This window comes from Ambystoma mexicanum, chromosome 3q, assembly GCF_040938575.1.
Source record: "Ambystoma mexicanum isolate Mex_15411 chromosome 3q, UKY_AmexF1_1, whole genome shotgun sequence".
Taxonomy (NCBI): domain Eukaryota; kingdom Metazoa; phylum Chordata; class Amphibia; order Caudata; family Ambystomatidae; genus Ambystoma; species Ambystoma mexicanum.
The window spans coordinates 185,485,327-185,497,441 of record NC_090926.1 but is presented as its reverse complement, the minus strand read 5'-3'; the positions used below and the strand labels follow the sequence as shown (position 1 = coordinate 185,497,441).

General features: G+C 47.7%; 1 protein-coding gene across 4 annotated transcripts in view; it reads right to left on the bottom strand.

Annotated features, from left to right (window-relative positions):
* Window positions 1–12,115, bottom strand: part of SENP1 (SUMO specific peptidase 1) — a 1,568,779-nt gene that overhangs the window by 1,324,701 nt on the left and 231,963 nt on the right. For all 4 annotated transcript variants that reach the window (XM_069653453.1, XM_069653456.1, XM_069653457.1 and 1 more), the window contains one exon: window positions 2,351–2,510. In XM_069653453.1, the coding sequence (XP_069509554.1) occupies window positions 2,351–2,510 (160 nt within the window). The remainder of the gene's footprint in view (window positions 1–2,350; window positions 2,511–12,115) is intronic.

Sequence of the window (12,115 nt, the reverse complement as noted above, 5' to 3'; positions counted from 1 at the left end):
TTGTACGTGTGTTATTTTCTAGGAGTATTGTGAAGTATCTAGTATAACACGTCTCGTTATATTTGTTTTCACTGTTAGTCAGTTCCAGTCAGGAATTCGGTTGCGTATTCTAATTATGCTACGCACGCTTCATTTTAATGTTTACTTCCTGGTTTGACGTGCTAGTGTTTTCTAGTAACGTTTCTATTGGCAACGAGTTGAGTCCCGGCAATTCCTAGTGAATACATTACTTGGTGGAACGGACAAGTGTATTACGTGTTGCAGTAAGTTTAATGACCGTTTTAGAGTGCGGTTAAGTATTACGTGTTGCATTGAGTTCAGTGACTGTGTTATAGTGCGTTTGTTGTTGGCGTCGTGTCATCATATTCTACTCCGTTCTGATTGCGCGCACATCGTCGCGTTCCTCAATTCTGATGAACTTTTCATTTACTGTGCATCAAGCCATCTAACTGAACCCTGGAGCATCAGAAAATTACAGTACAGTTTTGACATCTAGTTACATGTGCAGATTACAAAGAAGTAATGCTGAAAGTTAAAAAATTCACAAGTGTTTAATTTGTCAATGACTTAAGAACTATATAGCACAGTAATTCTTCAAGAAAGTCAGTTTCAAACCATCTGCAACTTATATTCAAAGAATTTTAAAGTGTTTCAAGAATATAAAATATTGACAGTCATTGTAAATTATTATAAGTTATCAGAAGATCATCTAAATAATACAAAAGAAAAAGCTATTAATGCCTATCAGCTATCAAGCATAGGTAGCAGGTATATGATAGTTTTTTAATATTTAAAATAGCAGAAGCCAACATACAGAATAGAGTGTAATTAATCTGTGTATTTTTTGTGCTTAGATTTCACAGAGACACATTACTGGTGGCACTTCCTCAATCCAGCTCCAAAGAGTAATCATTTCCTGAGTTTAACATTCTGGGAACCAGTGTCGTGTCTTAAGAAAAAGTGAAGATCTGCAGTTGTTATTTTCTCCTCCATTCCTCTTTCCCCTTGGGTTTGCCAGTTTGGTATTTTTATATTTTATGAACTATTGATCAGGCATATCAAGGGGGTCTGGTGGGCCAGCATCACTCCTGCAAGAAGATCCAAGATATGTACCTGACAGCAAGAGCGCCAGCCTCCGAGATGGATCCGGTAGGCCCGGAGCCCTCAGCCCGCTGGACGGTAGTCAAATAGCCCCGTATAAAGACCTTGGAGGTGGCTTCAGTAGGCGGGGTGCCATCAGCTATGGAGCTGGTGGTCATTTTGGATTGTGCTTTTAAGCGACTCCTAGAGGTAGAAGACGACGAACTGGACGGCCGGAAGAGTCCCTGGGCCCCTCGGCTTGGGAGACGGTGGTCTTGTCGGCTTCTTGTCTGTTGACGGAATGCCCTGGAGCCTCGGGTCTGCCAGAACCAGAATCCAAGTTCCCCTTCCCAGTGGAAACCCCCGGAAAGGAGTCTTTGGGATGTGGGTCCTTGCTAAACAAAGGACCTAGCTTGTCTTGGTGTGGGGTCCTGGCAACCAACTCTTTAAGATGACCCGGAGGAGAAGAATGGAAGACAGCAGGAATGACGATTCTTCAAGGCCCGGGGACCGAGAGCGCTACAAACCGCGGGCAGTGGTCGGGCCCCAGGCACTCAAGACAGAGCGCATCAGGGTCCGAAGCCGGGAACAAGCAATTGCAGGTTGCGCATCTTGTAAAGCCTCTTGCAGTCGACATGCACTGGGGGATGCAAGGCACCCAAGGCCGTAGAAGAAGATGATACAAAAACGAAGAACGGGGAGCACGCAGAAATCTGAAAAAGTTCCAGCGCCTAGCTGCCAGGTCTGACACTGTCCGTGGGGGAAAAGGGACTGAGGTGAGGCGCCAGAGGGTGGGGTCTCAGGGGCACTCCCAAGCCCGGGGCTGTGCCCCCACACGCTGTACGGGGAAGCTCAATTTTTCACTACCAAAGGTTCCGGTACCGTCCCTATGCTGGGGGGCGCCCACAAAGATGGAGGAAAGGGGACGGAAAGTAGGCGTATGGAAAGTGTAGTATTTCATCCATTCCAGGCAACTACAGCAAGGCATTAAACTAATAGGTGAGGCACCTAGGATGAATTTAACAATGGCGATGGAGACCGTGAAATGAGAAAGACGCTTGTCTGGATTAAAATGAATTCAGTACTGCAATGGGTAACAGGGAAATGGTACAAATATGCAATTGCTGTGCATTAATACTGATGTGTGCTGTTGATACCAATGCCACCAAGGCACTTTGGTGATTAAGTGGGGATGACACAAATCACTCACCAATGTCGTAAGGTGGTACTGTTACAGACAAAGGGGCACAAAATAAGTCAACTTCTTTACCTCTTCTGCTGTACTTGTACATCGTCTCTGTGCTTTAATGGGACTGCGACGATATGAACTAGCCCAGGAAGAACTTGCTGCTGGTTTGATGGGAAATGTTTTCTCATATGCAGAAACATGATGGTGGTTCAACTTTCCAACCACAGTATTCAGCGCACCGCTGTGAAAACAAATGTTCTACGTAAAGACACATGTGACAGCAAAATAAATTGTGGTAATGTTCAATGTTAATAAATGTGACGAGCACAACACAGATACTTTGTTTCATTTAAACTAGTCCTTTTGTTATTCATGTCTTCTAGGTAATTGAGGAAAAACCCCATGAAACCATTAGAGGTTTTTCATTCAACATGTGAATCAATTGACAAAGTCGCTCCAAAAGAACCAAAAATGCAATTCCCGTCAAAACAAACTAGAAATGCAAGTAGAAGCGATGTGTTTGAAGGTATACCAACTCTTCTACTTAATAGAATAACCTCCTGCAGCTTGGTTGACACTTCAATCTCTATGCAGGGCCCACAATTACTGGGAGCTATTTAGCTCCTGCTTCTTCAGTAGGAGAGCCTGGTTAGCTTAAAACCAGCAATTACCCAGGAGCTACTATTGGCTCCCCACACCATCTGGTGCCCCACGAACATGCATATGCAATATTAACTGAGTTTATCAGAATGTATATTAAGAATAATTAGGACACATTTAAATATAACAGATTGTACATAATGGGAAATGTGTTAAGTTGTGCATCTCATGTGCAAGTTAATTAGGAATGTACTGCACACTTGCTCCTGGCTCACCAGTGGTAGCTCCTGCCTACTGGGTGATGGCCAACACCCAGGAGCTTGTTTTAGTTCATACCCTGCCCTATACGACAGTGAAAGCTTTCAAAGGTACCAAAAGCTATCTGAAAGTGTCCAGATCTGGATTCCAAGATGGCCGCCGGGGTGCTGAGCCGCGTCTAAACCGCGCTCTCCCCGGGCCGCCAAAATAAGCACCTCTAAGCAGCGGAACGTGGAAATCCACCGAGCAGATCATCCCCCCCCCCCCCTCACCCCCTGAAGCCTCCGACACGAAATCTGGGCAGAAACTGAGCTGGGGAAGCCGGGGAACCGACGGCGACGGTGATCGCCCATCCCCCATCGGGAAACCGCGCCAGCAGAGCCGGCATCAACATTGGCGACGAGCCGTGGCCTCGCCGCACACGCAAGCGAGGAGAAGGAGGAGGCTCTGCGGCAGGGACGGGCACCCTCCCCCTGGCGGGCCGCCGGGGCTCTCCCCCACCGGGGACAGAAAGAAAAGAGGCGACTGCAGAGGACCGCGGAGCGGGCGCATCGGCCCCTCCCCCATCCCCGAGGGAGCCACCAGGCACCGGGCACGCAACCGGCATATGTGGAGGCATCCACATCCAGTAGGGGAAGAGCACACTCGGCACAGAAGAGGCCGGAGAAGGGAACGCAGGCGGGGAATCTCCCCGGAGGCGAACGCAGCGCCTGAGGGATTGAGGCCCGGGAACTCCTCGGTGCCAGCCGGAGACCAACAGCCTCGTAAAGTAGGGGGCATCGAGCCGGTAACCCGCAGAAGAGCATAGGGGAACACTATCCCCCCATAGAAGACACCCGGCACCGGACACTCGGAGCGCGGGCCCCCTAACAATACGCGAGGCGGCACAAGGGATACGGCGCCCAAAGAGTGTGGAGTAGCAGAATCGGTGCCCCGCGGAGGGGCCTGGAAGTACGAACCCGGCGGCAGTAAGAAAGGCGCTAATAAAGCGGATAAGGCCCAGAGACTGGGGGGACATAACAGGGAGGAGAGAGACCCAACCAAATCTGAGAGACCTGCATGGAGACCCTTGCTGTCGTGAAGGGAACGAAGGGAGTAACACACATGGGAGTAGGGCCTATCCAGGCACGCCCCACCAGACGCTAATTCCACCGCCGGGAGAGATCGAGAACCACCAGCAGCACAGCGGAGTGAGGGCCTCAGAGGGAACATATTACAGATCGCAAGGGCAATTCAGGAGCCCAAGCCTGCCCAGGCAAGCTAACGGAACAGGTCAAGGGCAAAAAACAAGAACATTGCCTCCCAACAGACCCCACAGTCCGCAAGGCAAGAAGCTAACATTTTACAATTATGGTCAACGGACTCAACGCCACAAGCTAAAGGGAAGCCGCAGGACAATCAACAAGGCGAAGCCATGTCGCAGACGAACCCACACCACCCACCCTCAAAGGATGACATGCAAGCATGGTTCCAGGATCTGCAAGAAAAATTCATGTCGACAGTTCAGGAACAATTCACTACGATGAAAAACGACATGAAACAGGCGGTTCAGGACCTCAGGGTGGATGTGGCGAAATTGGAGGAGAGAACAGACATATTGGAGAGAACGGTCCAGGGAGTGGAAGAGGAAACGCAGCAGGTAAGCGAAACCCAAGAACACCTGGTGAGACTTACCTATAACCTGGAGATACAATGCGAAGACTTGGAGAATCGCTCCAGGCGATCCAACATCTGCATCAAAAATATGGCAGAATCAGTGCTGGACAAAGATCTAAAGAATGCGGTGACGGAGGTGTTTAGAGACATTCTGGATGCCCCGTATACAGATATAATCGGAGTGGACAGGGTCCACAGGGTAGGACCAAAAAGATCCGGAGCACCAGGGGAAAGACCACGAGACGTCTTGGTGGCACTATCCTCATACCCACAAAAAGAGCAGATACTGAGGAAGGCCAGAGAAATGGATCACATCAGGATGAATGGACAAGAAATTCTACTTTACCAGGACCTGGCCCTGATTACACTGCAAAAAAGAAGAGCGATGGCCCCACTCGTCAAGGCTCTGGTGGCAAAGGAAATCCGGTATAAGTGGACCTTCCCATTCGGGCTGATATTCACTTGGGAGGGGAAACAGCGAAGAGTAACCTCCTGGGAAGAGGGATTCAACATAATGGGGCTCCAGGACGAGGGGGAGGAAGCGGAACAAGCAAGGTCCAGCGGGGAGCAAAGGAGAAGACCTAAAGGATGGGAAACGATCAAACAAAAAAGGCCAAACACGGGAAGAGAAGGCCTTAGGAAAATGTTGTGATCGGAGACAGAGAAGAGGAATGCCGGGGACAGCCTTGAGGCATCCACGGAAGACAACAGCGAGGGGGAAGGTGAGAATAAGGACCGCTACATAAGAGCCAGAGTCGGCGGCCCGGGACGGGCCACCATGCTTGGAATCCGGTAAGAACAATCGGTAATGTGGGGTTTAGGATCCCCCACCAAAACTTTCTGAGAGGTTGAAGGGCAGGGAGCACTGGGCGCAACGCCCTCGCTACACTAGGGACCCTTGCCCTGCTCAGGGGCATATTGTTTGGTTTATGGTTATCTGTTGGGGTGGGGAATTCAGGGGAAAGGGACAAGGAGAAGGGGGACACAAAATCAGCATAGTGGCAAAGATAGGGAAGCCAAGCACAATGAACATATGCCTTAATGAATGGGGAAAATGCGCATAGTATCTTATAACATAAGGGGGATGAACCACCCCACGAAAAGGGTAAAGTTGGAGAAAATCATCAAAAGGGAAGGGGCGGACCTCCTGCTCCTACAGGAAACCCACATAAGAACAAAGGACAAACAGAAAATCCGTATAAGGGGATATAAAATCTGGGCCCAGGCCAACACGACTGAAAAAAGATCGGGGGTCCTTATAGCAGGGAGGAATGGAAGGGATGCTAAACTGGAGGACACCATAGCAGATAAGGAGGGAAGGTTTGTCTTTGCTAACGTGGTATTCGAGGGGCAGCGGCTCACTCTTGCGTCAGTATACGCGCCCAATGTGGGACAAGATGGTTTTTTGAGAGACACCGTGGGAAAACTTGAATCCTTTGCAAGGGGGGAGGTGATTCTGGGGGGCAACCTGAATATGGCATGGGACCCACAACTGGACAGGAGCATGGGTTGTGCACACGGTCATGGGGCACCGCGAAACGCCTCAAACAACAGATGGACCAACTAACACTGAATGATGTGTGAAGGGAATTGAAGGGGGAGCAAAGAGGGTTTACATTCTTTTCACATGTACATAACACTATGTCAATAATTGACTATTTTTGGGTTTCAGTTGGGCTTATGGGCAAGATCCAGGGGCTGGAAAAGGGGGCAATTGCACTTTCAGACCATGCACCCCTGTGGCTTGAGGTAAAACTCACGGGGAAGCCTCAAGGGCTGTGGAAATGGAGGTTACCGGAGGACATTATCCGGGATCCGGTTTCGGGGGAGTCCATAAGGGAAATGATTGAAGAATATTTCACTCAGAATGACACGGGGGAGGTCTCTATGAGTACGCTCTGGGAGGCGTTTAAAGCTGTGATCCGCGGGAAGATAATGGCACTGAAAACAACAAAGGAGAAGCAGAGGGCTATGTGGGAAAAGGAACTGGAAAGATCAATAACAGAAAGGGAAAATCGTGGCACACCCCTCTAGAGACCTGAAGAAGACGCTTAGACATACCCAAGGTGAACTTGAGATGCTACGCACAAAAGGTGCGGAAAGGAGCCTACTCTACCTAAAAAAAGGGTACTACATAAAAGCAAACAAAGCAGATAGGTTGCTAGTGAGACAACTCCGCGCAAAACAGAAAGACACCACGATCAAATGCATCACAGCCACGACAGGGGAACTTTACACGCACACACAAGACATAGGGGAAGTGTTCAGAGAATACTATCAGGATCTCTATTCCACCGACCACCCACAGGCAGACGCACAGGACACATACCTGAAATCCCTCACCTTCCCACAAATCTCAGAAGCAGACAGGCAGACCCTGGAGGAACCTATTAAAGAAGAGGAAGTCAAAAAAGCAATAAATAACCTCCCAATGAATAAAGCCCCAGGCCCGGATGGCTTCAAGGCCCCCTTTTATAAAAAATATGCGAATCTCCCGATTCCAGTCCTGACCAAGCTCCTAAACTCATTTAAAGATAGTGGCACAGTGACCCCCACAATGAACGAGGCGAAGGTCCTAGTATTTCACAAACCAGGGAAGGACCCTATATATCCGGCTTCCTATAGACCTATCTCCCTAATAAACATCGATGCAAAAATCTACACGAAAATTCTAGCCACCAGGCTCTCCCCTGTACTCCCCAAACTAATACATCTGGACCAGTCGGGCTTTATCCCAGGAAGACAAACTCACGACAATCTGAGAAGGATAATTCACTTGGTTGAAAAAATTGGTATAAAGCAGACCCCGGCTATCCTACTCGCAGTAGATGCGGAAAAAGCCTTTGATCGGGTGGAGTGGTCCATGCTCTTTAAGACACTCCACTCCATGGGTTTTGGGGAGAACCTCATTGCAAGAATAAGAGCGAACTATATCGCCCCAACTTGCAGAGTGGCCGTTAATGGGGAGGTAACGGAAACGGTACACATAGCCCGTGGAACAAAGCAGGGATGCCCGCTCTCCCCGTTGTTATACTCTATCTTTTTAGAACCCCTACTTATGAAATTAAGAGAAGCTACACATATTAAAGGGATAAACATGGCAGGCATACAACATAAGGTAACCGCATATGCAGACGATATGCTGCTTGCATTAGAAGAACCGAGCCGAACATTGGCGGCAGCAGTGGGGGAGCTAGAAGCATTTGGGACCATCTCAGGCTTAAAAATTAATAGAAATAAATCAGAAATTCTAATTTTGGCGGGAGACAGGGGGGAGATTGTCAAAGAAGCTAAGGCACTAAATCTCAAGATAGCAGAGGATGGCATCAAATATCTGGGAATTACACTTACACACAGGGTGGAACAGCTCTATGGTAAAAACTAGCCGCAGCTCCTCACGAGCATTCGTAGGGATATGGAGAGATGGAACCCTTTGCTGATTTCGTGGTGGGACAGGATCCAAGCGGTAAAAATGACCATTTTACCAAAACTTCTCTATTATTTCTAGGCCCTCCCGATAGGGGTACCCAGATTATTCTTTAAAACACTGTCCCGGGTAATCTCAGCCTTTGTGTGGAAGGGGAAAACGCCAAGAATGGCTAGAGCGGTCATGTCCACATCAACCATGGAGGGGGGCCTGGCGCTCCCTCACTTCCAGAAATACTATCAAGCGGCACAGTTAAAGGTCCTACGGGAGTGGCTAGGCGATGATCCACAACCGATTTGGGCAGCACAGGACAGAGCAGTGGCAAGAACCCCATTAGTGGAACTACTATGGAAACAGAAACAGCACAGACACCCCAACATAGGGATAAGCGAAATAATGAAAACAACGATGGAGGCGCGGGACACGCAAACTCGAAGGGGCATAATGACCACCACGCTAGGCCCTTTCACCCCCATTTGTAGAAACCCGCAGTTCCCACCGGGGATGGAGCAGGGGGCATACGATAGCTGGGAGGAGGAAGGAATAACGAAAATTGGGTAAATGTTCATCAACAATGAAATTAGGTCATATGAAGCCTGCCTCCCACTCGCAGCACGCTCCACTCGGGAGAAATACAGACACGAACAACTCAAACATTGGTTGAGATCCCCCGGATATAACGAAGGCAGCAACGAGAACTCTCACCCCATTTGAGAAATATGTTACGACGAGCTCAGGGGCAAAGAAATTGGTTTCTACTTTATATTCCTTTATAAATACACAGGATGAAGAAATTAAGTGGTCATATATGATTAAATGAAACAGCACTCTGGGGTGGGAACCAACAAGGAAACAATGGGCGGACCTCTGGACTCTAATTCCAAAAATGACCAGATCTGCTCAAACAAGAGAAATGTGGATAAAAATAGTAACACAGTGGCACTACACCCCAGAGAGACTCCACACTATGTTCCCGAAAACATCAAGCTTATGCTGGAGGGAATGCGGAGAGGTGGGAACCTGGAAACACATCTGGTGGACTTGCAAAGGAATTAGGCCTTTCTGGGAAGAAGTTAAGGGAGAAATGGGCAAAATATTTCCAGATGTGGGGCAAATAGGAGAGGGTGTCTGGTTGTGTGGAATAAGAGACGACATGGCAAGAAGATATAATAAATCACAATGAAGAAGTCTTATGGGCCTCCTTATAGCGGCATGGACAACAATTGCCCATAGTTGGAAAAAGAAAAAAGACACCCCGCTGATTTTCGCATGGCTCCAAAGAGTCTGGGCCCAGATGGCGATGGAAAAAAATCACACACACAATCCAGGGAACGAGAGACAGGTTTGCAAAGGAATGGGGCGGAGTTCTGGAGTATCTCCAATCAGACTATATGGAACAGTGGGGCCCGCACAACATCAAGATCTCAGATATCTTTAATGCATAATTTAATCCCTGTACTAAAACACACGTGTCCCCAGGGAGGGAGGGGGGGGGGGGTGTTGAAGTTATGTTACTTAATTGTTGTTTTTCGAAAATAATAAAGACAATTTAAAAAAAAACAAAAAAAAAGTGTCCAGATCTCCCACTTTCCACAAACCACGTTCAGTGCAGTCATAGTGATAATCACTGTTTCTCCTGGCCCAGTCCAGGATTGTTGCATTGGTTCAGACAGTTACTGCCGTTTTTGTACCACCCTCTGTTGAGGAAGCTACAATGACTAACCCTTAGGGGGAGACTAAGAAAACTTAAAAGAAAGAGAAGCCAAACCTCTTAGTGTAGGTAACCTGGTCAGAGCAACAAAGCACCACTCTCAGGTAGGGTAGTAGGTCGGCACAGAGGTAAAATGAATCCACTCGCATAACAATAGACTACACTGATATATTGAAAAATCTACAATTTAAGTAACACATATAATACCATCAGGCCAAATAAGTACTTTGGATATTAATATCGAAGGCGATTAACAAGTTAAAATCAAGACTATAGCACTTTAAAGCTGGGCGATGACATCATCACACCCTTACCGAAAACTAAAATTCTAGGAGTAATACTGGACTCGACATTAAGCATGAAAGCTCATGTTTCATCAGTGGTGGCGGGGATAGTCTATTAGATCACACTATTGGCTCATTTGAGGCCCATGATCTCGCAGGAAAGCGCTGAGACAATAGCTAGGGCAATTATAGGTGTTAAATTGGACTATTGTTGCCGCCTCCTGCTTGGCATTAACCAAAAAGAACTGCACAGACTGCCGGTTGCCCAGAATTGGGCGGTCAGAGTAGTTCTCAGACTTCCTAGGCATAGTCACGTAACTGCAGCCAGACGCTCATTACACTGGCTCCCTATTGAAGCCAGGATAAACTTTAGAGTACTAGTTATATTCTTTAAATGCTGGCTCCAAGTAATGCCTGCGTACTTACAACAACACATAACTTCAAAGAGTAATTTCAGATCTCTGAGATCCGATTCCTTAAATCCGATCATACAGCCAAGATGCAAGACATCAAAGGCGGAAAAGGGAGCATTTAAAGTGAAGGCCCCCTCTCTGTGGAACAATCTTCCGATAAGTCTGAGGAGCCACTCCTCCCTCCTGTCTTTTAAGTAGGAATTGAAGACCTTCTTGTTTGCCTGATTTACTGAGAAATACGGACTTCTCCAATAGCACCGTTTCATATTACCGGGGATAGCGGAAAAACATCAGTGGAGCCTTATGATCTTGCTTTCTTTAAGGACGTCTTCCTTGTGCTGTATGTTTTTCTGTTGTCTGCGCCTTTATGCCCAAGGGTCAATAGCACGCATAATAAATGCAATGTAATGTAATACATTTAAAAAAAAAAATTATTAAATATTTAAACAAACAATACAAACTTGCAGTGTATACAGTAACATATCCATTATACATTGATCAGTTGCGCTCACTGCTTCCCTTGTCCCTCCCCTCATTACGAGCCTACTTCTACTAGTGTTCTATTCTGCATCTTGTGATGGGGGTTTCTGTCCTTGGGGTCCATCGAGTCCGGCACAGACCCAAATAGTTCTGCTATCAGCAGCTTCCAGGCCATGAGAGTCTCAGTTTCCTCTTCCCCCCCCAGCATTGCTGGCTTCTTGCCATACCATGGTTTCCGCCTCCGCCCATTTCTGCCGATCATTCCACCATATCTCTAATCGGGGTTTGTGGCACGTCTTCCACCCCATAGCAATTCTCCTCTTCGTAAGCGCATATGCCAGATCCTTCAGTTTACTCATGTGCTCGAGTTTCTTTGGCTTAGGGAACCCCCCCCAGCAGACAGGCCCACACATTATCCACCACAATCCTAATACCTTTTCCTGCTAATTTATGTGCAACCTCAACCCAGAAGCGCCCAATGACCGGGCAGGACCAAAACATATGCACCATGCCCGCATTCTCTTAGTCACATCTAGGGCATGCCTGCCGTCCTGCATTTTTACACTTGGCTATCCTCCGAGGTGTCAGGTACGCCCTATGCGTAATGTACAATTGCATCAGTTTGAGTCTTGCGTTCCTTGACACCTTTTTATGATACCCTTGGACTCGTTCCCACATCCCATCCTCCATTCGGGTACTCACTTCCTCCTCCCAGTCTAGTCTCAATTGTACTACCTCCTTTCCTACTTTGGACATCATCATCTCGTATATCCGAGATATCTCGTGTTCTCCCTCTGCTATGTCATATATTATGTCAACAGTGGCGTCTGGTTCTTCCTCAAGCACCAATTCTGACCACGTTCTCGTGATCTTTAGCACCAATCTATGGTAAGTGATATACTGCCTGGTGTGTAGCCCAGTTCTCGCCCCTAACTCCCCAAAATCTGTTATAGTACCCTCCCGCCAGATATCTCCCATTGTCACTACGCCAGCCGGTTTCCAGTGATTCCTGATTAT